At 41.1% G+C, this 27,208-nt stretch overlaps 1 protein-coding gene across 1 annotated transcript; it reads left to right on the top strand.

Moving 5' to 3' along the window:
• The first annotated feature begins 1,036 nt into the window (after positions 1-1,036).
• On the top strand, positions 1,037-25,721 carry NIPAL1 (NIPA like domain containing 1). The gene is made up of 6 exons (XM_036093002.2): positions 1,037-1,155; positions 10,892-11,158; positions 16,959-17,015; positions 19,202-19,292; positions 21,051-21,211; positions 21,738-25,721. Exons 1-6 carry the CDS (start codon positions 1,110-1,112, stop codon positions 22,355-22,357), a joined length of 1,242 nt encoding a protein of 413 aa, XP_035948895.2. The 5' UTR covers positions 1,037-1,109; the 3' UTR covers positions 22,358-25,721.
• The last annotated feature ends 1,487 nt before the right edge of the window (positions 25,722-27,208 follow it).

A 27,208-nucleotide genomic window follows, 5' to 3' on the forward strand; every position in this document is an offset into this window, starting at 1 on the left:
TTGTCCACACGTGAAAGCATGTGCCTTGTATTGTTGAACTGACTGTTTTTAACTCTTTATCAGCCTAAGAACAAGAAAAGCAAGATTGAGGCCACTGCCATGATATTCTTAGGTAATAAAGTTAATTGCACTGTTTATACTACCTAGAGCAAAGGCAAGGTGAGCAGAGGAGAGACTTTTCTTCATTGTTGAAGTCCCAGGGCACAGAGGCATCCCATTTCTGCGGCAAAGGTTTTAGCAGGAATTATACCCATTTCATATGGGATAATGACCTACTACCAAGCCTTTCACTAACTAGTTGGTTAAGTTACTTAACCTTACTCTTTGCCTCTGATCCCTCATCTGTAAAAAGTGGCCATTAATAGACTAGGTTGTGAGATATAATGAGTGCCTACATACGCATGGCAAAGCAAGAATATCATAAATGTTAGCTATTACTTTTTTGTGGGAATAAGTCGTTTCATTTTGAGCATTGCTTCTGCTTTAGGATTTATTGCAAATAACTGCAAGACTTAGAGAAAAAAGGCTTTTGGGGGACATGAGTTTGAAGCCGAGGGACCGTGGGGGAGAATCTGATAGCACCAGAAGGGCAAAATCTGTTAGAATCAACTTTAGCATGGTAATCAGAGCAGAATCGCAATGGCCAGCAACTTCCTTACAAAGCCGCCAACATTTGCAGCAGGGCCCTCAGAAAGACATTTTTGGAGCTTGGAAGAAGCCAGAAGGGGTGCTCAACACAGCCTTTACTCCACTAAATTGCCGGAGAGTTGGCTCGGCGGCCTCCACGCTCCGAGGAACACTGAGAAGTGTCCACCGCGCAGCTCCAGCCGCAGACCCGAGAGGCAGCTAGCGCTCCCGCCAGTCCCACGAGGGACCAGGACCTGCAGCCGCGGTCCTAACCCAGAGCACTAGTTCCCAGCCTCAGACCTCGGGGGCGTGGCTCGCGCGGAGGTCCATCCATCCCGTCCGCGGAGGCTGTCCAGGGGCGGAGTCAGCGCTCACTCATCCGGAACCCTACAGCTCCGCCCCATCGCGGGCCCTTGGGGAGCAGGAGAGGCTCGGGTGGAGGAGGAGCGAGGGCCTGCTCCGAGAAGCCCCGACTGGGGGCCATGGGGGGACAGGTGAGGCTACCGCCTGGAGAGCCCTGCCAAGAAGGTGAGTGTGGGACCTGGCATCTGGGTGGTGATGAGACCGGGTGGGCGGTCCCGGGTACTTGGGGAGAAGAGAAATGAATACACCGACTCGTAACGCATTCATTCGTGTGTGTACTCATTCAGTCTTTCGGCCAGTCAATAGCTACTTACTGGTGCGGACAATGTGCCAGGCTCTGGGAAAGCCTGAGTCGAACAAGATAGACATACGTGGCTCCCACTGTGGTCCAGGAGGCAGACCCATGTAAATTACAGCGTGCTGAGGGTCGGCACGGGGAAAATCAGGGTGCTGGGGGGGGAAGATTCCCAAGTCTTGTCTGAGAAAGACGTTTCCTCTGAATCAGACTAGCTTCCAGAGTCCGCGGTCGAAGTCACCCGGTGGGCAGAGGGCGTGCCCCGGGACGGGCGGGAGTCTGCGTTGCGCCCTGCGTTGGCTCAGCGAGGGTCAGACACTGTGGAAGGTCAGGCGCCCTGGGCCGCGGGGGAGGGCGGTGGGCCCGCCTGGGCCGTCCACATCTCTCCTCTGTCTTCGAGATGAAAACTTGTGCAACCCTGCTAGCCTCGCGTCTGACTCGCTGTGCAGTCACTTCTTGGCTACGTAAGGCGAGAGCCCAACGGAAGAGGACACGGGGAACTGGGCGCAGTCAGTGGTAGGTTTGTTACTGCCCGCTAGGCTGGGGTTTCGGCCCCCAAGCGAATCCTGAAAAATCGCTGGGCCCGGCCACTTGCCCTTTGCCAGGTGTTTACAACACTGGCAGCCTTTCTAAAGTCACAGCGCAGAAGGCGCGCGTGAGCCAGGATAGAAGTAGGGACGCGAATACCTGGGAGCGCGCGGGCTGACAGGAAGGGTGTGTCTCAACTGACGGGACAGTTTTCGCCTTGTGAAGGCGAAGGCTGATCCCTAATTTACCTGGTAAGGACGTGAAGAGGCAGGAATGAGGGGCGTGGCAAGAACGCCTTTCCAAAGTTGCAAACAGCTTCCCGGGTTTCCTCTCCTCTTGGCTCCTCCAGATTATTCTTTGACGCAGAGAGTTTAAACTAAAAAAAGGGGGGGGGAGGGAGACTGGGGGGGAGTTGGAGGGGGTGTCAGTGAACTGGTCAAAACTATGCCAGCAAGAGAGAGAAGGGACGCAAAGAAAGAGAAAATGCCTGAACAATTCACAAACTACTCAAAAGCTGAAGTTTTGGAAATGGTTTATACTAAAGCAGCTGGATCTGGAATTATTTCCTAGATAGATTGCATGACCTTTGTCTAAATAATTCCTAAACCAGTAAGTTAGACTGTTAATAGTATATCCTCCCTTATTTACCCGAGGATCTGTAAGTAAGGAGGGTTTGTGAATTACACTCGCTTGTTTGAACTTAGATGTTTTCCTGCTTTACTCGTGCATTTAGTTCCAACAAGAGGTATTCAAGCTCAGTGCTTAATACCTGTGATTAATTATAATTAATTGTGTGGGAGAGACTTGAAAGAAATCAGAATCCTTATCAACAATGGGAAGAGATCAGGCTTTAGCGTCAGTCTTCTCAACTATAACTTAACCTCCTTGAGTCTTCATCTATAAATCAGAAATAATTTGTACAGTTTACAGTTGTCAGATTACATATGAAGCACATGGCTCAGAGCCTGACATGGAGTAAAGGCTCAGTTTTTCATGTGTTCATTCATTCATTCATTCAAATAACAAGAGTCCATGTGCCAGGCACTGACGTGGGTGCTGCTATGTACGGATTTGCAAGACAGTCTAGTCCTAGATTCTAGTAAGCCTCCCATGCAGCTTACTGTGTAGAAGGCAGATAATATGCAACAAATGAATAAAAAGGACATTACAAGAGTGGTAACTGTCATGAATAATGTACTGAGAGAGTTGAGGATGTTTAGATTGGATACTCAGGGAAGGTCCCTTAGAGAAAGTTCTATTTGAGCTGAGATCTAGATGACAAGGAGTCCATCATGAGATCTAAGGATAGAGCATTCCAGTTGGACTTCCGTAAAGAAAAAGTTAACCCCATACTTTGGTTCTTACTCTTAAAACCATGGATGCTTCAAAAGACTTCTAATCCAAAATTTTCTTTTTTCTTTTTTTTTAAAGATTTTATTTATTTATTTATTTATTTGAAAGAGAGAGAGAGAGCATGAGTGGGGGGAGGAGCACAGGGAGAGGGAGAAGCAGACTCCCCGCTGAGCAGGAAGGACAATGCAGGACTCAGTCCCAGACCCTGGGATCATGACCTGAGCCAAAGGCAGATGCTTAACTGACTGAGCCACTCAGGCACCCCTTAATATTTTTTAAATCAGTAGTGTCTTCTCAATTTTACTTTGGTTAATTGAAATAATGGTCTTCTTACCCAGCCTTAATGGCATTTATAGTAAAGATATTACTATGACTTGATTTCCATACTTGCTCACAATCATTCCTCATTCTTATTCTGTGCCAGATTTTCTCTAAATTATTTCTCATTCCTATTCTGCTCCCTTTGTTCCTGTTTGATAATTCTCTAAAATTGTCAGCTTCATGAGAACAAAGACCTGTTCACCTATCTTGCTGGTCATTGTCTCTCCCGTACTTAGAACAGGGCCTGGTACTCAGGAATTGCCCAATAAGAATTTGCAAAGTGTTGAATAAATGAATACCTAACATAGTGCCTTGCATGGTAGGTTTTTAACAACTTTTTTGTTGAATAGATATATGGATGTACAATGTTGTCATAAAGTCATAATGAAGTTGTGAGAAGAAGTTTGTTTCATCGGCAGCATTAAGTAACGATGATGTGCTGATATGATGGAAAGCCACTGAGAAGTTCCTTTTCTGAAGATTTTATTTATTCATTTATTTGAGAGAGAGAGCGAGGGCGAGAGAGCATGAGCAGGGGGAGTGGCAGAGGGAGAAGCAGGCTCACCACTGAGCAGGGTACCCCATGTGGGACTCCATCCCAGGATCATGAGCTGAAGGCAGATGCTTAACGGACTGAGTCACCCAGGCACCCTTGAGAAGTTCCTTTAGAGTGCGAGGGCAGAGAAGGCCTTTCTAAGGAAGTGATATTTTAAAGATTTATTTATTTATTTTAGAGAGAGAGAGGGAGTGTGCATGAGAGGGGGGAGGGGCAGAGGGAGAGGGAGAGAGAGAAACTCAAGCAGACTCCACGCTCAGCACAGAACCCAATGGGGGGCTCGATCTCTGAGATCATGACCTGAGCAGAAATCAACAGTTGGATGCTTAACCAACTGAGCCACCCAGGTGCCTCAGGAAGTGACATTTTAAAGTGAGACTCAGTGAGGAGTTAGCTCTACCTGCAACTGTCAAGGCTAAGTAACAAGTAACAAAGCTTTGAGGTGAGAAGGAATTTAGCCTATGAAGGGAACAGGACCAAAAACAAAAAACAAAAACCCAAAAAACAAAACAATTGTAGGGAATGTGGTTAGAGAGATAACTGGAGGCAGGATTCTGTAGGCTCTTGTAGACTGTGGTAGGGATTTTAGATTTTTCCTAAATGAGAAGGGAAGCCATTGTGGAATTTTAGAGGGAGAAATGATAAGATTGGACCTACTAATCTAAAGACTCATTTCACCTGATCTTGCCCCCTCTTCTCTATCTTGACCTCATCTGAGGCCATCTCCCTTCTACCACGCCAGTCAGCCTCAAGCACATTCCTGCCTCAGGGTTTTTATATTTACACATAGCAGAGAGGTTTGTGCACTTAATTAAAAAAAAAAAATTCCTTTATGCTACTTTTTCTGCTTTCCATGGCACTCAACATATTATGTAGTTATTAGTTCACTTGTTTATTTTGTTGCCACTCATTAAAATAAACATGAGAGCAGGAATTCTACTTTATTTACCGTTGTATCCCCAGCTTCTAGAAAATGCCAGACAGACAATAGATACTCAATAGTTATTGAATCAGTGAGTGAAAAGACAGCTAGTGTTATTTCAGAGAATGAGTGAGACAGAGGGAGATGCAATTTGATGTCAGAGGTGAGCAAGCGTCAGAGCATGTAAAGCTTTTAAAGAGTTCAGAATTAGGAGTTTAGATTTTGTTATAATTGAAATGAAAAGTCATGAGGAGAGGGGAGGGAAATTAAGTAGGGGAGTGACATGATCTAATTCACACTGGCTGATATTTGGAGAATACATTTCAGGGGACATAAAGAAATTCATTCATATTTTTTTCTATGCTAATAGGAATAGGCAGGTATATCCATCAGCTATTGCTATATAATACACAGCCCAAGACTCAATGGCTGAAAGCAACAATCATATATTCTTGCCTGTGTGTCTGTAGGTCAGCTGACGGTTGACTGATCTAGCCTGGGTTCACCTGGGTGTCTCTGCCTCAGGCTACATGGGCACCTGGGTTTGGCTCCTTCATGTGGGATGAGCTTGGATCTGCTCCATGTGTTTTCATTCTGGGGCTCAGGCTGAAGGGGCAGCAGCTTCTTCTGGAATCTCTATTCCTGACGAAGGGGCAGCAGCTCCTTCTGGAATCTCTATTCCTGACCAATACAGAGGTGCAAGAGAGTAAACTTAAGTACATCAGTGCATTTGAAGCCTGTCCTCATATCCCCTCCACTGCTGTCCCATTGACCACCAGCTCACTTCCAGCCTGACATCGGGGGAAGAATATTCTGCCCACATCAGGAAGGGTAAGGGAGTAGCTATTTGCTGAATAATAAGCCAAACTAACACATAAAAGAGACGGTGAGATAATGATTTCCTGAAACTGGAAATATCTTGTAGTGATTTAAAATGCAGTTTTACATAATCATTGACTTCTTAGGAACCAGCTTTCCTACTATATGTAATTAACCGAATAATTTAAAGTATTACTCTCTTGTACTTGAAAAAATTATTCAAAACATTTCATCTTTGTATAAACATTAATAATAACTTTTAGCTGGCTTTATCTGTACTTTATGTTTTTACTTTTCTGAAATAAAAATACTGGCCTGGGAATTGGGTTGCTACTTGGCTGTAATTCTGACAATTATATGGCTTTGGCAAGTCACTTAATATCTTGGCATCAGTTTCTTTTAAAACGTTTTTCGATTACAAGTGCCCATGAGTTTAAAGCAGGTCTATCAGCAACATTTATGAGCCACTGGGATTGTAAGTAAATTACTCTGGGAACAAAGATTGTGTATGATCAAATCACAAAATTACAGAAAGCATCTTCAGATTCACTGAGTCAAACTCCGCTATTTAAAAAAAAAAAAAAACAAACTCTATTTTAGAGATGAGGAAACTGAAATCAAGAGTAAATATTCAACTTGCCCATGATTAGAGATAGTAACAGAGCTCAAAGTGAGGAGAGGTACATAATCCTATAGGAAGTTTAACTTTACTTTGAAATTTTTAGTTTGTGTGTGTGTAAGTGAACTTTCACACTTGTACATGGAAGATACGTATTTATTAAGTTCAACAATACGAAACTGCTATTTTTATGGGGTCAAAAATTGTCAAATATCATTAATTACATACATTTCAACATAATTAAGAACTTCAGCAGTACTGTTTGTGAAAGTAAAAACATTGTACATAACTCAAGTGTCCACCAACTGTAAAATAGAAAAATTAAATTGTGAGGTAATCATACGGTGGAATTCTATAGAACAATGGGCAAAAACAAATCCTACAGCCACATGCATCAACACTGATAAATCTCAAAAACAAGCAAGTCCCCAAAGAATACACACTGTATGATTTACATTTTATAAGAAGCAGAAGCAAAATGAAACAATGTATTATTTGAAGATATAGTCATATAAGGGAAATCATTTAAAAAAAAAAGGTATCTTACACAGGAAGTCAGGATAGTCGTCTCTTCTGAGAGGTAATGTTTATTTCTTAAATTAGGTGGTTGACACATTGGTGTGTACTGAATTTTTCTTTATAACTGACACATTTTCTAAATATTAATTACTCAATATTTAGAAAAATTAATAAGAATGATACCAAAGAAGTAATGCATGCACCCTGCTGACAGGAGTATAAATTGGGACCATCACTTTAGAGGGCTATTATAGTGTCTATTAAAACAAAACATAATGAATGTAATAGATTTTCTCTATGTTGAATAAAGCTTAAACTCCCTGGATAATTACATTGCTTACTAGAATCTTAAGAAGCCAACTGAGATATCTCTGATTCCTCTGAAACACTCCAGACTCCCTGCCCACACGTTCTACTTTGCCCATCTGTCTCCTGCCCCACCACTCCGCACCCCCCAACCCACCCTTCACTCCCCCACTCCCTCCTTCAGTCACATCTGCTATAGGCTCTCTCCTCAACAGGCACCCAACATAAAACAATTTAAGTTCTAAGGTCAGAAGCTAGACAAGATTTTTATTATTTTTCCTGCCATAAAACTTGCAGCATTAATAGCTACTGCTCACAATAAGAACTTACAAAATGCAACAAAGATTATTTGCTTTCCCTTATCACCCTCTGCCCCCACACCCCCTAAAATGTCGGAAACATTTTGCTATGTCAACAGCTCAGAAAGAATATTGTTTCAATGGAATGAGACCTGCCTACACTGTTTTCAGAGATGAAGTTTTGGAATGGTTATGTTAATTACATAGTAAGTAACACCAAAGCAGCCGTGGAATTCGCTGGGAAGTCAAGTCAGATGTTTTCTCAGGAATTAATGTAATGGAAATTCTTACTATAAAAATCACTTCCCATTCTTGAGGTTTTAAATGAGATGAACAGTGACTGGAACAAGATTGCTAAGGGCTGGCTTGTTTGAAAATAAGCAACTCTTAAAACAACCTGCCTGAAAATTCCTCAATGTTACAGAAAATCCCTAAAGTCATATAATTCTCCTTGGAATATTTAGAAGCTTTGAATTAGAATTTATTCTGTATCTTTGAAACAAAGTTGATTCATTTTCAACTTACAGAAATAAGTGAAATAATAATCATGAAAAGCTTGAATGCAATTATTTTACCTTTTTAGGGAGCTGAACTTTATCATGTTTCTTAACTTTGTAAGTGGTGAATTCAGATAACTGCATAATGTTATGCCAGGGAGGCAAAGATCCAGTTACCAAAGTTTTGTCCCTAAGACATCATTTGGTCAAACTGTCTTTTGTTGTTCATATGCCTTCTTAAGATTTTTGAGATGTAGGGGCACCTGGGTGGCTCAGTCGGTTAAGCGTCTGCCTTCGGCTCAGGTCATGATCCCAGAGTCCTGGGATCGAGCCCCATGTGCGGGGAGCCTGCTTCTCCCTCTCCCACTCCCCCTGCTTGTGTTCCCTCTCTCGCTGTGTCTCTCTCTGTCAAATAAATAAATAAAATCTTTAAAAAAAAAAAAGATTTTTGAGATGTAAAACTAATTTTTTTTCATTGAATTCTAAAATTGTAGTTGATTCATTTTTCTTTGCCTTTTTTGTTTAGAATAATTCAGAATGGGAAAATTGCTTTTTTAAAGAAAAAAATGAAACTGAAAAAAAATGAAACTAATGTAACACTGTATATTAACTATACTTGAATTAAAATGAAATAATGGGGCGCCTGGGTGGCACAGTCAGTTGAGTATCCGACAACTGGTTTCAGCTCAGGTCATTATCTCAGGGTCATGAGATTGAGCCCTGCATTGGGCTCCACGCTTAACACAGTCTGCTTGAGATTCTCTCTCTCCCTCTCCCTCTGCCCCACCCGTTCTCTCTCTCTGTAAAATAAATAAATAAATCTTTTTAAAAAATAAAATAAAAGGAAAGGAAATGAACTATTGGGACTTCATCAAGATAAAAAGCTTTTGCACAGTAAAAGAAACAGTTGATAAAACCAAAAGACAACCTACTGAATGGGAGAAGATATTTGCAAATGTCTAATCAGATAAAGGGCTAGTATCCAAGGTCTATAAATAACTTATCAAACCCAACACCCAAAAAACAAGTAATCCAATCAAGAAATGGGCAGAAGACATTAACAGACATTTCTCCAAAGAAGACATACAAATGGCCAACAGACACATGAAAAAATGTTCCACATCACTCGGCATCAGGGAAATACAAATCAAAACCACAAAGAGATACCACCTCACACCAGTCAGAATGGCTAAAATTAACAAGTCAGGAAATGACAGATGGTTGGCGAGGATGCGGAGAAAGGGGAACCCTCCTACACTGCTGGTGGGAATGCAAGCTGGTGCAGCCGCTCTGGAAAACAGTATGGAGGTTCCTCAAAAAGTTGAAAATAGAGCTACCCTACAACCCAGTAATTGCACTACTGGGTATTTACCCAAAGGATACAAACATAGTGATTGGAAGGCGCCACCTGCACCCCAATGTTTATAGCAGCAATGTCCACAATAGCCAAACTATGGAAAGAGCCCAGATGTCCATCAACAGATGAATGGACAAAGAAGATATGGTGTGTGTGTATATATATATATACACACACACACACAATGGAATATCACTCAGCCATCAAAAAAAATGAAATCTTACCATTTGCAACAACATGGGTAGAACTAGAGGGTATTATGCTAAGCAAAACAAGTCAGAGAAAGACAATTACATGATTTCACTCATGTGGCATTTAAGAAACAAAACAGGATCATAGGGGAAGGGAGGGAAAAATAAAATAAGACAAAATCAGAGAGGAAGACAAACCATAAGACTCTTAATCATAGGGAACAAACTAAGGGTTGTTGGAGGGGAGGTGGGTGGGGAGGATGGGGTAACGGGGTGATGGGCATTAAAGAGGGCACTTGATGTAATGAGCACTGGGTGTTACATTCAACTTATGAATCACTGAACACTACCTCTGAAACTAATAATACACTCTATGTTAATTAATTGAATTTCAGTAAAATAAAATTTTTAAAAAATAAAAGGAAAACAAAAGTTGAGAAGAGGGTCAGAAAATCTTGTCACAATGTCACCTTGCTGGGCAGCTACCTTTCCAAGTGGAGAACAGATTTAAAAGGTCCTTATATTGTCTACAGTGGGTTCATTTTGTGTTTTAGTGTTTAGATTTAAAATTCTAAGACACTTAAAATAATGGATCTGGTTCAGAAGATTTACATGTTTGTTTGAGTCCTATTCTAAGAAAAGCATACGGATGTTTAATTCCTTTTTTTTTTTTTTTTACTAGATTTTATTTAGGAGAAGGTAGATGAGTAGACCTGAAAAATCATTCTTTTCAGGGAAAGTGGTACAGAAAACTAAACCCCCTTTTAAACACATTTTCGGAAATGCACCATCACCCCACCAATGGGTTAGCTAAATTTCCTATAAAAGGCCGACCGATGGATTGCCGGACCTGTCCCTACACTCAGGCATCAGGAACACTGCTTTCCAGGAGCCACACTGACCAGCTGGAGGAGGGAGGTGGGTCTGGGGGGCCGTGAGGAATGGCTGAGCGCGCACTAGTGCGAACACCTGCCCGCTATTCTTGCTACTCTCGAGGTTGCTGTTTTGCTGGAACCAAGAACTGAGCAAGTATTGCCGGATTCTCCAATTTATAAGAGGAAGTCAGACTTTCAGGTGACATCTCTCATTTGTAAATGATGACAATGAAACGCTTTTTAAAACGTTTTTGAGAACCTATGGGAGCCAAACTGAACGTGTCCACAAGCGTGTGGACCGCCGGCTGGGAACGTTCCTCCATGCACTAAAATACTGGTCTCAGGATGGTCCACTCGGGTTTCTCTTCCTCGGAGAAAAGGAGTAAATATTAAGGTATCTCCCTTTTGTGTTTGTTGACATTTCCTTCTGTCCTTTTTCTCCAGGCTACCTACTGTCTCTGCTCTGCCCGAACTCCTCCCAGGCCTGGTGTGAGATCACAAACGTGTCACAGTCCCTGGCTTTTCCTGTCCTCTACAGGGACCTGAATACCAGCGTAAGCAACTGGAGCGTTTCTGCAAAAGTGGAAAACAAACACAGTCTGTATGTGGGCCTGTCGCTGGCAGTCAGTTCCAGTATTTTTATTGGCTCCAGCTTCATACTGAAAAAGAAGGGCCTCTTGCAACTGGCCAAGAAGGGCGTTACCAGAGCTGGTAAGAAACGGACGCAACTAGCCAATTCAGGTTTCTGCAGCAACTGCAGAAATAATCCTGTTGTAAGACTTTTTTTTTTTTTTTTTAAGATTTTATTTATTTATTTGACAGAGAGAGACACAGCGAGAGAGGGAACACAAACAGGGGGAGTGGGAGAGGGAGAAGCAGGCTTCCCGCGGAGCGGAGGGCTCCATGTGGGGCTCCATGCGGGACTCGATCCCAGGATGCTGGGATCATGACTGGAGCTGAAGGCAGACGCTTAAGGACTGAGCCACCCCGGCGCCCCCTGTTGTAAGACAGTAGTGATGTTTTACTGTCTCTACCTTAGCCCCTCTCTCTGTTCTTAGCAAAGCTCCCCTGCAGTTTCCAGGATTGGGCCAGCTGTGTCGCCTTTAGGGTGAAACTAAAGTTCTTGTTCCCAGAGGTTGAGAGTGTGGTTTGAGTCCTTCTTTCAGAGCTTTTGTGTGCAATTTCAGTATTCAAGGTCAGACGCTGCTTCCCTGCTTAAAACACGTCAGTGGCTTTCTTTGCACGGTGGCTCAGTCGTTAGGCGTCTGCCTTCGGCTCAGGTCATGGTCCCAAGGTCCTGGAATCGAGCCCCGCATCAGGCTCCGTGCTACACGGGAGGCCTGCTTCTCCCTCTCCCGCTCCCCCTGCTTGTGTTCCCTCTCTCGCTGTGTCTCTCTCTGTCAAATAAATAAATATTATTAAAAAAAAAAAAAAAAAAAAACCACTTTTCCGCAATCTCTGACCTCCTGCATAAAATGGCCCTCGCAACCTCTCCAGCTGGATCTTCTGCCACCCTCCCTCCCTGTCACCTACTTTTCTCTGCTTCCTGGAATAGACCAAGTTCTTTGCCACCTCAAGGCCTTTTCCCTTCACCTAGAACGCTCTTCTCCCTGCCCTTCCTTTGGCTGACTCATCCTTCAGGCTTCAGCTTAAGTATCATCACCTCTGACGGTCTTCCTTTCTGGGGAGGTGTCCCTTACCCCCCCCTCCCCGCCCCATTACTCTCTATCATGGCACTAAGCATTTCCTTCATTGTACCTAAAACAATCTGTCATTGTACGTTTATTGCTTATTTACTTATTTATTGATAGCAGATGCACGAGAGCAGGAACCTTCCCCAGGGTAGTGTTTGGGACCCAATAAATATTTGTTAAATCAATAAATGGATAGCAGTAGAATTAGGTTGCTATTTATAGTGATGCTTCACATGCTGAGTAACTCAGCTTAACTACCGTTCATTAACCATGAATTTCTATTCATTTTTTTTCTTTTTTTTGCCATTTTATTGATGTATAGTGAATATACAAACACTTCACATATTTAATGTATACAATTTGATGAGTTTGGACATATGAATATACCTGTGATACCATCACCATAATCAAGATAATAAACATATATATTACCTCCCAACGTTTCCTTACGTCCCTTTTCCTTTTTTTTTCTTTTTTTGGTCATCAGAATACATAACATGTGGTCTACCCTCCTGTATTTTTTTTTTTTGCTCTTTCAGACATTTCCTTTTATTTACAGTTTGTGTTCAATGCAAATCAATTCTATAATATGAGAAGTTACTATGAATCAAAGCATAAATACACAAACACAATATACAATCCAAAATAGATGTATAGCATTCAGGCATGAAACAAAACAGAATTTTCATTTACATACACAGTGGCTTGACATCTGTTGGATATGGTTGTTTCAGTGTAGGTTCTAAAGATGGAAAAAAATGACCTTGGTTATCAAGACTAATGTGGCCATATTAGATATTGGAACATCTAAGCATCAGTGCAAACAAAAGTCCTGTTCATCGAGGCAGACAACATCCAAGATTAGTTAAGAGATGATTTCTTAAAATGTGGCTTAAAAAGTATGGACATGGGGGCGCCTGGGTGGCTCAGTCGTTAAGCGTCTGCCTTCAGCTCAGGTCATGATCTCGGAGTCCTGGGATGGAGCCCCTCGTTGGGGCTCCCTGCTCATCGGGGAGCCTGTTTCTCCCTCTCCCTCTGTCTTTCCCCCTGCTTGTGTGCTTTCTCTCTCTCTGTCAAATAAATAAATAGAACCTTTAAAAAAAAAAAAGTATGGACATGTAAAATTCTACCTTGAAAATGAGAATAGATTTTATCTTACCTAGATATAAAGGATGGGATGTGAACAGATTCAGTTTTCATTTGGTTCATGAAATCTTTAAGGCCATAAAACAGGTAATACAAAAAGCTTCCATGATTCTATATATATGTGTACATTAGAAGAAACTTCCAGGTATTGCTGAAAATCCTCAATGCATTGTGTTAGCAGTCCTAATTTAATGCATATGTACTCCAGATAAAGTTTTACAGTGTCAAGCTATCACTGTTTCTTGGGAACTGAACTCTTTCCTCTGTGACTCTATTCATTCTTATCAAGAATGTCATAAAATAACTAAATATTATTCTAAGGTTCAGATGAGAAATGACTACAAATTGCACAAACAAGTTTATAAAAGTACTATTGGAGGACATTTGCACTATCAGAAATAAAATGTACTATAATGCTATAGTAATTCAAACAGTTTGGTACTGGCCCTAAAAAAGATAAATAAAATAATGAAAGATAATTGAAAACTTATAAAGGGACCCAAGTACATATAACAATTTAATATGCAATTTTTACAAGTGGAATTTCGGGGCACCTGGATGGCTCAGTGGGTTAAGCGTGTGCCTCCGGTTCAGGTCATAATCCCAGGGTCCTGGGTGAGCCCCACATCGGGCTCCCTGCTTGGTGGGGAGCCTGCTTCTCCCTCTCCCTCTGCCTCTCCCCCGCTTGTGCTCTCTCTCTCTCTGTCAAATAAAATCTTTAAAAAAATAATAAAATAAAATAAAGTGGCATTTCAATCCACTGGAGAAAGGCTGGATTATTCGATCAGAAGTGTTAAGACAATTGGCAAAAATTAGAGGAAAAAATGTAAGAGTTCTACTTCATACCATTCAGGAATTTAAAATGAAATGATTTTTCTCAAGAAACCTAAAAGAAGGTCTTTGTAAGCATGCAGATAAAGGAAGAATCTATTCTGTATAAAGGAAGAGACTATCTGGATTGATTAAAAAAACAAAATCCTACATGGAAACACCTTAACTAAAACGAAAAAGCAAATGACATACGGGGCCAGGGGTGGGCGGAGTGTTTCCAAAATAAATGACAGACAAAGGATATTAAGATCCACAACATATAAAGAATGACCATAGTTGATAAGAAAAAGATTAGTACCCTAAGATAAAATAGGCAAATACATAAACAAGAAACTCACAAAATAAGAAATGCAAGTGTCCAATAAACATATATAAGTAAATGTTATTTCTCTAGTACCAAAAGAGATACCATCATATAACAAGGAGCTCCTGGGTTGTTGTCTATCATTTTTCTTTCTTTTTTTTTTTTTTTTTGGTGGGGTGGGGGAGGGCAGGGACAAAGGGTTAGAGAGAAAGAGAGAGAATCTAAAACAGGTGTCACGCCCAGCACAGAGCTGATCATGACCCTGAGATCATGACCCCTTCAGAAATCAAGAGTCAGACGCTTGGTGCTTAACCAGCCGAGCCACCCAGGTGCCCCTGTTGCCTACCATCTTAACAAGGTTTTGTTTTTTCTTTATTTTTTTTTAAAAGATTTTATTTATTTATTTGACAGAAAGAGACAGCAAGAGAGGGAACACAAGCAGGGGGAGTGGGAGAGGGAGAAGCAGGCTTCCCGCGGAGTAGGGCGCCCTATGTGGGGCTCGATCCCAGGACCCTGGGATCATGACCTGAGTCGAAGGCAGACACTTAATGACTGATCCACCCAGGCGCCCCTGTTTTTTCTTTAAAAGACCCTATGTTGGTAAGGGACTTTGGAAAATAAATAGCCCTTCCAAACATTGCTGGAGGCAGTATAAACAGGTACAGAATTTCCTAAGAGCAATTTGGTAAAGCTTAAAAATGTCAATGACTTAAAACCTAATAATTCCACGTCTGGAAATTTATCTTAAGAAGTGAACGAGGATGCCACCTCTAGTTACATACGAGGATATTTATTGAAGGGTTTTATATAATGAGAACAAAAGTAGAAACCCTGTGTGTGTGTGTGGGTGGGTGTGGGTGGGTGTGTGTGTGTGTGCGTGTGTGGGTGGGTGTGTGTGGGGGGGTGGGTGGGGGTGGGTGTGTGTGTGGGTGTGGGTGGGTGTGTGTGTGGGTGGGTGTAGGTGTGTGTGTGGGTGTGTGGGTGTGGGTGTGTGTGGGTGGGTGTGTGTGGGTGGGTGTGGGGGGGGTGTGTGGGTGTGGGGGTGTGTGTGTGGGGGGTGTGTGGGTGGGTGTGGGTGTGGGGGGGTGTGGGGGGGTGTGGGGGTGTGTGTGTGTGGTGGGTGTGGGTGGGTGGGTGTGGGTGGGTGTGGGTGGGGGTGTGTGGGTGGGTGTGGGTGGGTGTGGGTGTGTGTGGGTGTGGGTGTGGGTGGGTGTGTGGGGGGGGGTGTGGGTGTGGGTGGGTGTGGGTGGGTGGGTGCGTAGCTGCACACAGGTTAAGTAAATAATGATATGCCAGATTTTGAAACAGTATTCAACCATTAATTAAGGACATGAGAAAGTATTTATGATATATTAAGTTTTTAAAAGACAGATTATGAAAATATATTGCAATATTCCAATTTAATCATGTGCACAGTTTGTAAGAAGAAAATCCTAAATAAATAAACTACTTTGCAAGATAATCTTCACAGCTGATACACCCTGTTTAATTATAACAAAATCAGAGAGGTCAAATACATAGGATTAAGTATATTAAAATTGGTGAGAAAATTCCATTTTCTATAGCAAACATAACAATGACTTTAGGTCACAGATTACAGTAAAGAAAAGATAACCCATGGAATACCTTAGGAAAGCTTTTTACCCTTTTCAATAGACTAGAAACTCAATTTCCTGATGCCAAGGTAGAGAATAAGGAGAGTCCAGCTGGCTAATGCTTGTTATTCTCTGATTGAGTATCCAAAATCTCAAAAGCTCTTCTGTCAACCATCTTCTTCCCTTTAAGGTCCTCATTAGGCACCGATATAATTTACAATTTATGGTTTTCTGTCTTTAATTTTAACTGTAGCTGAAACAAAGAATCTAGGGCTTATAATATTCTGTGTCCACACCTCTGGCGGGCATAAATACAGTAAACCTAATGATTACACAAAATTTTCTTGCAAATGAAAAAACTCTCTATAGACATCAAGTGAAGATCTTCAGAAATGACCAAATAAATAAGTTGAAGACTAGCTATATGGATTTGGCCTTAATGTGGGGTCTCAATGGTGTGTCTCTCAATAGGACAGGGGCCCCCAAATGTGGGGCGACAATAGGGTGGAAGCCGCTGGTGTGGGTAGTGAAAGAATTCACCTGAGGCAGAACAAAGGAGACGGAAGTTGACTGAACCACCACAAGGGAGCAGCGGGTAGGAAAGCAGAGGAGAGACTGTGTGCGATGAGGTGGTGGGTGGGAGCTGTTTCTAAGGGGGAAGATAAGGAGGTATGGGGATGTATGGAATTCTCCCTTTTTTGGTTAACCATGTGTTGTTGTAAGTAGCCCAGTGGTCAGTTAGGGCCGGTGGCCATCTTGAGGTGGGTCGCCTGGTGGGCCTTTCCTACATTCCATTGCTCAAGCCTGTTGGCCTGAAAGTGGGCTCGACACTTAAGTCTTGCCTTTTCCAACCACCAACCACATTTCTCTCCTAGTAGTCAGTTCTTCAAACCTTCTTCCTCCAGTTAAGAACCTAATTTTAATTTTTCTTATGTTCCCAGGACAAGGTGGACATTCTTACCTCAAGGAATGGCTCTGGTGGGCAGGATTACTCTCAAGTAAGTCCTCATTGCTGAGAATAATGTTTGCTTGTAAAATGGTAAATTGCACGGAATTGTTCAACATCGATTACTTTATCTTTCTGGTAAGGATGGCATTCAAGTCTAGAAATTTTCGTGCAGGTATAATATATTGTCTTATATATAAAATAAGTCCTATATTTTTAGAATTAATTATTCCCCGTCTCTCCCTGTACCTCCATGTTCTCAATACTGTCTTGGAATGCAAGGGGAAAAAGTTAATATTTGAAATATTATCTTTTATCACAAACCTCTCCTTCGGTTATATTTTATTCCCCAGAACAAGTGAGGAAAATGCCTTCTTCCCACATTTCCCTGCTCCTAATTCGAATCTGTGACTGTTCTAGCTGCATGTTTTCTAAGGAATGGGTACATTTTCCTGGTCAGGATGAAAACATGGGTAGCTTAAAGTCCCCTCTGGCTGCATAGCACTGAACAAATGGAGAGAAGATGCAGCTTGTCGGCACGCCCCCTCTCCCAGACTTGCCCTGAGGACTACCTGAGACTGTTGGATGGGAAAACACTTTATAGATGCTCATACGGTGTGCAGAGAAGATCTCTCAAGGGCACTTCTGCAGCTTTCTATCTCCTCCCCTAACTCCTCTGAATATTCTTAAATCCCAAACCTAAAACTTCCGAAGGTGGGAGCTTCTCGTTTCTCACCATCATCTCCCTCTGCAGCAAGAAGCCTTCAAACTTCCATCTATCTTCCCATACACTTCAGTGACACACTTCAGGACTTGTGTGGTCCTCTTATGCAAAAGAATTGGGTAACTTGGCTTTAATATAAGAATCTCAAAAGATGATAAATAAAAATTAAATTTAAACTTGTATAGCCCTTTCAGTTGTTAAGGTGTTTTCTGTTTTCTTACTTCATTGGAATAAAAGTTGACAGGGACTGAATTGAGAAGACCCCAGATAGATATTTTGGATTATTTTTTTCTCCTCTTCTCTCTCTCCTTGTGTTTCCCCACCCTCTACTTGCACAATAGGAGGAAGATATAAGGAGAATGTTATGTGGCTACATTTACAGTTTTATTTCCATCATGCACAAAGTTCATACCACTATTGAAGAGAGAAAAGCAGAAGTCTACAACATTAGAGATTTTATCTAGTGACAAACATACAGCACTTCAATCGTGAAATTAATATTTTCCTGGGAAGCTGTCTGTAGAGATAAAAATATAAATACTATCAAGTATTCAAGAAAGTTTCATATTTGAAGAAAACTGCCATGGCTCTTCTTAGAAGTGCAGTCCCCCAATTGTTCTGTTCTGGAAGCTTCTATCTGTGTTATGCTATTTCCCTAAACCTGAGTACTCCTGCATATTTGGCTGGGGGAGAAGGGAAGGCTGGGAGCATAGCAACCAGAGGGAAAAAGAAAAAGTATTCTGGTGTCTTTTATCTGTTCCAGAAGCTTTCTCTACAATGGCGTAGGTTGCCCTCATGAAATACTACACTCTGTGGGCAAATGTTCAGTTGTAACCCATAAGAGTAATTTGGCCCCCAGACAAGAGTCCTGTCCTTAGAGGGAGTTTCCCTCACTCTAAAAGTCATCTCACAGAAGTGGAGTTCCTCAGTTAAGAGAAAGATTGCAGGAGCACATCCTTATGATTTTAAAACATCCCTAGGGATCTCCTTGAGCTTCTAAGATACTGTTAAGGTGCTTTTGGATCATCTACAGTTCAGAGACGCCTGGCTCCCCGGGCCCGTGGTAGGCATTCCTGGCTATCCCCTGCCAGGTCAGTAGATCTCTGCAAAGCATTCTGATTTGCCACATGGTTTTTTTTGTTGTTGTTAATGTGCATAACAGTAGGTATTCTTGAGCACATAGAATAATTCTTTGCTTAGGCCAAAACCACCTCCAATTAAATTTTATTGAAGTGACATACCTAAAATCTCTATTGGAAGTCACTTAAAATGTGTATTCATCTGTCATCACTTTTTGCATTAATTGAGTTCAAATCACCGGGTAATTACAGTTTATCTGCATCCCTTAATACCAATCCTCCCCCACGCTCCATAAGAAAATGTTAAATTGCTCCTTTTAGCTGGGTCTGTCAGTATCTTTGGGATAGAAGTCCACCACTTTGCATGTGTTACTGCTTTTTCTCTTCTGATAAGTAAGTCCATCTCTCATATGACCACTGCGGCTTGCTTTCCAGTGGGAGCCGGAGAAGTGGCCAATTTTGCAGCTTATGCTTTTGCACCTGCCACCTTGGTCACCCCATTGGGTGCTCTGAGTGTTCTCATAAGGTACGTGAGAAATGAACTTGGCTTTTTTTTTTTTTAAGATTTTATTTATTTATTTATCAGAGTGAGAGCAAGAGCGAGAGAGTGCACACAAGCGGGGGGCAGGGGGGGCGGCAGGCAGAGGGAGAAGCAGGCTCCCCGCCGAGCAGGGAGCCTGACACAGGACTCGATCCCGGGACCCTGGGATCATGACCTGAGCCGAAGGCAAACACTTAACCAACTGAGCCACGCAGGTGTCCCTGAGCTTGGCTTCTGTAGAGATGCCACTACCATGATGAATATAAACCACAAGAAATACATTGCTAAGCATATCTTAAAACAAAATATCATACAACTCACTTGAGAAGACACAAGAAAGAGCAGTAGAAGTAGGGAATAAATTGTGTTGTTATTTAGAAAACCTATGAGAGTAGGCCTGGTTTCCTGCTAACATAAAGTAATTGTGTGTTATGTTTGTGTTTATTCAAAGAAGTCTCGCAGATTTTTTTCTCTCTCTCTTTCTCTCACCTAAACACATTGCCACAGCCCATTCAGAACTTTCTGTTGTCATAGTGGTTAATGACCATAGTGATCAGAGGACTTTTAAAAGCATACTGTTTGGGTTAAATGTCAACTCTCACTTAAAGTCTTCCATTGTTTGCCAGATAGTTATATTTGGAGACCTTTTAGTTTCTTTTAGTACTGGAAACAGGAATAATTTTTGTGTTCATAAAACGTAGGTCTCATTTTTCTGAGTTGTCATTATTATGATCCCAAATGAATGTGTTCAGTGGGCTCATGAACTCTTATAGCTAAGCAACTATATTATTTATTGTATTTTTCTATTCCTTTTATCTCCATTCGTTATCCACCTCTAGTAGAAAGCCTATGACTAGGTCAACCCACTTCTTTTCACCTTCTTTGTAGGACTGTTGTGAGAAGTAAATGAGTCAGTACACACAGAGCTCTAGAACACTGTCTATGCATGGAACCATAACTCTTAGTAGTAGCAGTGTTTTGGCTGAGGCTGCAGTCTTCCCAAGTGGCCGCATGAGGATGACTCTAAGAAGGTGCCAGGTAATGCACCACAGTCTCAGGTGCACCTTGGTATAGGTCATACCCTTGTGGGAGTGCCAGGACATCAGGGGAAGGAGGCTGGTGTGCGGGAGCTGCAGCAGACCTATTTGGTGGAGCAGCAGAAGGGCATAGTCTAGTGTCCGTGGTGGTGCCAACAGAACTTCCCGAGGCCATGGCAACCAAATAGTGGGGACTCTTGAGTAAGTGAAAGTATCAGGGCGGAAGCGGCTGGTAAGGAAATACTTCAATATTTTGATAACCCATATGGTTGTACTTGTGTGTACTAGCTAAATATCAGCCCTGAACAGAGTGATTCTTCTTTAGACATGTATCTTTCTTTGAAGCTTTCACGAGCGCACACATTCTCCATGAATCACGCCAGTAAGATGTAAAAGGTCTTCCATTTTGTTTGGCTTTGCGGGAAAAGATGGGGAAACTGAAAATTAATTGAGTGGGACCTACCTCTCTTGGGAAGATGACACAGGTACAGAATGTCTGTTAAAAGTCTTGATATAAAAGCAAGCAGATTTGACTGACCATTTCTGAGTCTTAAAACTACTCAGGTTTTTCAGCGTCCTGTAGCATATTCAGACAAGTCGATCGGCAGCTGGGATGGAGGGGCAGGTACCACAGTGTGACTTCTGAGCTGCTATGGAATCCATTGTTAACTGAATGAGAGTGATTTTTTTTTTCTTCTCCCAACAGTGCAATATTGTCTTCCTACTTTTTAAATGAGCACTTGAACATTCATGGGAAAATAGGCTGCATATTAAGTATATTGGGGTCAACTATGATGGTTATCCATGCCCCACAAGAAGAGGAAGTCACTTCTTTGCATGAAATGGAAATGAAATTGAGAGACCCAGGTCTGTGATTCAACCAAAAGAAACACTCAGATTCTGTTCCACTCTCTCTCCTCATCAAATGAATTTGTAATAATACCGTAGAAGGCTCCCTTCAAGCCTCATTATGGGTTGTGTGATACAGTAAGGTTTGACTGGATTACAAGTCTTCTGTAAAGGTGACACAGTGTTCTGTTCCGGCCATGCTTGCTCTCTACACACTGAAAAGAGATGGGGATAGGAGGGGCAAAAGGCATATCCTCCAACCCCAACTTTGGCCACTTTCCCCCTCCGAAAATAAAAAGTCAGTCAGATGATACCTGCCATACCTCATAGTGTTATTTGTGAGATTCAAAGGATATGTTTGTGAAGGTCCATTGTAAAATGTCGAGAGCCACGCAGCAAAATGCCGTCTTGTTTTTGTTGTTTTAATTTAATCTCACTTCCCTTTCTGAAACACCTACACTCCTAAACTCATGGCTAACGATTTCACAAGAGATATGGTCCTATTAGCATTTTCTGAAGTTGAATTCTTTTCTCTTCCAAACAGGATTTATCTCCTTTGCTGTGATCGTAATTGTGATCTCGTTGGTGCTGATTTTGATCGTGGCTCCCAAGAAGGGACAGACCAATATATTGGTCTACATTTCAATCTGTTCATTAATTGGAGCATTTTCAGTTTCTTCTGTCAAGGGCCTGGGAATTGCCATTAAGGAACTATTGGAATGGAAACCAGTTTACAAGCATCCCCTGGTCTTCGTTTTGCTGGCTGTACTTGTGCTCTCAGTGACGACACAGATTAACTATCTCAACAAGGCACTGGACACCTTTAATACATCTCTTGTGACTCCCATTTATTATGTGCTCTTCACGTCCATGGTAGTAACTTGCTCCGCCATCTTATTCCAAGAATGGTATGGCATGAAAGCTGGAGATATCATCGGGACCCTGAGTGGGTTCTTCACCGTTATCAATGGCATCTTCCTTCTACACGCATTTAAGCATACTGACATTACCTGGAGTGACCTGACATCCACTACTCAGAAAGAAGTCCTCTCTCTGAATGGTGGTGAAGACAAATATGTCTTACTGGAGAACATAGAATGTTCAACCCCAGGACTCAGTGATGACATTACCTTGTTTAGCAGGACTGATGATCAAAGTCTCTAGAAACCCTGAACTTAAACCACATAAGACACTTGGAGAGGGTAAGAAAGGTCTGATTTTTTTTTGAAGAACTGTTAGGGGGAAAAAAAAAGGCCTTCCTTTTGGGCCATCAAATTTGAAAATCAAGGTTTGGATCCTCCTCCAGAAGACTTCTACGGTTTGTCATTTCTACAAACTTGAAATATTCTCTAAGCACGAAAGAAGTTAAAGAGTTATAGGAGTCTCCGAGTAATATCTTCTGGTCACAATGTATTTGTCTCTGCCAGGTGGCTCTTCATTTCTTTGGCTGCTATTCTTAGTAATTCATAGATAAACTTAACTATGTGCCGATAAGCAGAGTATCAATCATCATTCTCTGATGAGTCATAGTTTCAAATTATTAAACCTGAGAAGCGAGATTACTGGTGCTTCCCCCCCACCCTCTATAACTTCCTTCTTTCTACACTAGATAGCTAAAGAGTGGAGTGTTAAAGAAAAAATAGGCCTGCCTTGGAAATTTGCTCCTTGGTGGGCTAGAATGCATAAGACACACAGCCCATGAAGGGCTTATGGATTGTAATTTATTGCCATATCAGAAAAATGTATTAACAATTCAAAAGGGGAGAATGGAGAAAGGAGAGAAATACTTAAATGAAATACAGTGTTTTTTCTTTTCACACACACACACACACAAATACAAATGATTACATTCAAGGCTTCTTTTAACTCAAACCTGAAAAATGTAAGACAAACTTGAGTTTCTGGAGAAGTCCAAGTGATTTCAGCTTTAGAGTTCCTTATACTCACTTTGTCCCTTTCTCTGTTATCCCAAAGGTCATTTTTCCTGTTGACAGACTTTTGTAAAAGTAACTGGTACATTACTTTAGGATTATATGGTACACCTCAATTTTTCTCAAATGTCTAATCCCCAAAGGGTAAGTTTTCCACAGACTGTTTGGAAATAATTAGAAAAATCTTTGCAAAACCCTGAATGAGTTACCATAATTGTTCTCTTGAAATTTGGCACTTTCACCATTATCAAGGAAATTATAGTTAGTCACTAACCTTTTTTAAAAATATACATATCCTACCACAATAAGTGGTAGGTTTTTCTTTTTCTGTTGAATTTCATCCTGACCATATTTTCCATACATTTTACTGAGAAGTGTTTTGGGGGAATAGGAAGGGGAGTGAACTGCCCAGAAAACAAAATATTGAAACCTCGGGGACTACTACAGGAAAATACCGTTTGCATATTATGACCTCTATACAATTTTCCTGTCTCCAAGCGCACAGCAGGAATAACATTTTTGGTGGGCTTTCGTGTTTATGGACAGATATCACTCACTGATTTCATGAGAAAGAAATTACCTATTTCCAGACTAAACTTATTTCTGTCAAAACAAAAGTCCTAACCAAAAGTTATGACATTAAGACAAAACAAAACAACCTTCCAGTTGATCCGATTTTTTTCTGTTCCAACATCAGATGTTATTAGTTTTGTTTGTTTGTAATCAAGCTCAAGTCTGTCCTGGGTAGTAATAGTAAATTCTCTTACCAAGAATTCTATTCAACTGACTTTAGCATTTCCCAGTTTGTGGAGCTCTGACTGATGTTCCCAGGGAAGTCCTGAGGTGACCATGAAGTTGGAAAGGGCTGTCAACGTCTCTTCAGTACAGGTCAGTGTTGAGTGCACCTCAGTGCGTTCCTATTTTTGAAAATTGATAATCCATGGAAGATACATGGGTTGATACCTCAGGTCAAGTACGTGTTTACTCTGTTGATTGCTGTTTCACTTTAGTTGTATATCAGATGTATAAGCTATGAACACAAGTTTGTAGGAGAAGTATTTTCTGAAAAGGTAGCATTAAAAATGGTAGAAATTCTTTTAAAGGTTTTCTTTCCTATTGAAAAACTCTACTGGTTTCTCCAGGACACGTTCTTAGTGAGGATATTAAGGGCATCCAGCCTGAGGCGGTGGTGGTTCTCCACTCTAGTGAGAGTCAGTGTCAGGTATTTCTTAAATGTCACCTGTTACAAAGCTTTGCCCTTGGTATATTGCACCCAGGCTAAAGGTTCAAGGAACACAAGAACTCATGGGCGTCCTGGATTGGAAAATGAACTGGTGTTGACATATATGCCCAGGAGAAAGGCTGAGAAAGATTTAACAAGTTGAAACATGTTGGAGAAACAATGAAATATTTTTAAAACTCTAAAAATCCCTGGTGGGTATATGCATTGAAAAACCAAAATGTTATTGTAAACCTAAAACTAATAATAATTTTTCCCAAATAGGAAGATACTGTCTAAGAAGGAATAAAATGCTGGATCCCTGTATTCAGACTAACTATGTTAGTCTTAACTGGTAGTTTCATATATGTATATATTTTAACATATATCTTTATCTCACCTACGTATCTTAAGATTTATTACGTGAATGTCTGCACATGGGTCATTAGGGATTACAAAGCTGTCTTCACACAGCCAGATTGAAAGTTTTCCCAAATTCTGTAAATATAAGAGTTTCATCTTATTTTTTGACATAATTTTATTGTAGGTCAATGGTTAAGAACTTTATTTTTAGGTGCACCTGGGTGGCTCAGATGGTTAAGTCTCTGCCTTCGGCTCGGGTCGTGATCCCAGGGTCCTGGGATCGAGCCCCACATCGGGCTCCTGGCTCAGCGGGGAGCCTGCTTCTCCCTCTCCCTCTGCCTCTCTCCCTGCTCATGCTCTCTCTCTCTGTATCTCTCTCTCTCTGTATCTCTGTGTCTCAAATGAATAAATAAAATCTTAAAAAAAAAAACTTTATTTTTAGTTCAGATTGCAGAGAGTATTCATAAAACTCTTTAGATTTAGCAACATGAAATTAACACCTTTGTTTTAAGGGTACTAAATGAAATACATGGAAAGCACCCCACATCGGGCCTGATGTATGAGTCATTTAATAGAATTTAGTTCTCTTTGAATCGACATTTTGATTCTTACTGTCTTTTTACTAGATAGTTAAGGACAATTAGTTGCCAATTTTCATACATTCTTCATCTTTTCTTAAGTTGTGTCACATTAGCTTGTTTTAAATAATCCAAGTGAAAATGAATTCCATCATTATAACTATCTCAACACCAAAATGAGTCCAACAAAAATATTTTTTCTTAAAGCCCATAAAACTGAACTAAATGCAATCTTCACATTCTAACAAAACTTTGTGGAAAAGTAAATTTGTATGAATATATATGAAATATTCCCAAATATTTGGAATAAACTCTATAGTCGTGAAATTTTCTATTTTTCAAATGTTTATACGTACTGTTCATTTTAGAAAGTTTATGAATTTTAAATTAATGTTTCTGTATATTTTTCATTTGTAATAAAATGTGGTTTAGTTATGCTTGTTGGAGTTCAATTTTTAGTTTATTGAAGTTAAGTATATGTAATGGCAAAAATATCCCCATTTAGATTGGAGATTTTTTTTTTTTTAAGTTTTGAGGTTAAAAACAGAATCTGCACTTAGGTTAATTTTGCTCTATCATTTTCCTTGAAATTGAAATCTGTTTTTTAGAAGAAGGCTCTCCACAAAACCATTTCCATATAATTGATTTGGCACCTAAACCAAAGGTAGGAGAAACTGTCTTATCTTTAAATAATTGCATTGAACAAGACAGGTTTTCAAAGCGGTCAGTATAATGAAATCTCTCAGTTCAGAAATTTGAAAGGAGAAAGCATTATAAAAATACTTGGTAGCATTGCATTATATTAAGTTCACATTTGCAAACTCAGCAAATTGAAGAAGCAGAGGAAAAGGGAGAAAGCATTATGAAAATATTTGGTAGCATTGCGTTACATTAAAATTTACATTTACAAACCCTCAGCAAATTTCCTTCTAGCCCCTCTGGAACGAAATATTCATTTCATGGGGGCACCTGGCTGGCTCAGTTTCTTGATCTCTGTGTCGTGAGTTTGAGCCCCAGGCTGGGGTAGAGTTTACTTAAACAACAACAACAAAAAAACTTTGCTTCATGTATTGACCACATCACTATGACTTTATCAATTTTCCCTATTTTGATTTGAGCTCATGTTTGAGACCAACCCTCTCAGTTGTCTTGATGGAAATAAATTGTCTAGGATATAAAAGGCCTCTTTCTTATGGTATCCCATGGCCCCTCTTCCCACTATTGTATAAATAAAGAAAGAATACACAATTCCTTAAATCACATAGTTACTTAGGACCAAAACACAAGCTTGCCAACACCCTGAACTACTCGATCCACTGAATGTAAGCATCTCTAAGGAAGGCTTGGTGGAGTTGGCTGTGTGTAGAAACCGCACATCTCAGCAGAGTGTTCATCAAATGTTCATCAAACATTACAGCACCCTGGCTTCAGTTTATAGGAAGCCTCTAAGAGGTAAGCATAGGTTACCAAGAGTCTTAAATTTTATAACACCGAGCGACATATTTTTCCCAACTGAAAGCTCTGATTGGTTACAAAAAACAGCAAAAAGCCTTTTGAGAGCGCTGGCTGCCTGAATCACCCTTTTACCCCTTCGTCACAAATCATGAAAAACCTTTCTCCGGGAGGGAAAAATGAATCTCTATAAATGCCCTTGGTATAGGAGAAAACCTTTGCGTTAGAAGGCATTTTAGTTTTTATATGTAGAACTTCCCCCAGGGCTGAGGGGAGTAGAACCTCTGCAGGCCAAGCTCTACCCGCCCTCAGAAGCCAAGTCGTCACACCAGTGTTCTGTCCTGGGACACTCATAAGACCGTGTGGATCTCCCTCCCCACCAGCCATGTGTAGGCCCCAGCAATGGACAGGGCTGGTAGTAGAGATAAAGAAGCCATGTCTGAGTGCATGTCCCCAGAATTTGCTCCCATTT

The sequence above is a fragment of the Halichoerus grypus genome, chromosome 3 (assembly GCF_964656455.1).
Source record: "Halichoerus grypus chromosome 3, mHalGry1.hap1.1, whole genome shotgun sequence".
In the NCBI taxonomy this organism is placed as follows: domain Eukaryota; kingdom Metazoa; phylum Chordata; class Mammalia; order Carnivora; family Phocidae; genus Halichoerus; species Halichoerus grypus.

Bases quoted from the DNA above. Each gene is read 5' to 3' on its own strand.
- NIPAL1 (XM_036093002.2), top strand. From the start codon at position 1,110: ATGGGGGGACAGGTGAGGCTACCGCCTGGAGAGCCCTGCCAAGAAG. The intron at 11,159-16,958 runs GTAAGAAACGGA...TTATGTTCCCAG, and splicing joins GAAGGGCGTTACCAGAGCTG to GACAAGGTGGACATTCTTAC. The intron at 21,212-21,737 runs GTCTGTGATTCA...TCTTCCAAACAG, and splicing joins AATGAAATTGAGAGACCCAG to GATTTATCTCCTTTGCTGTG.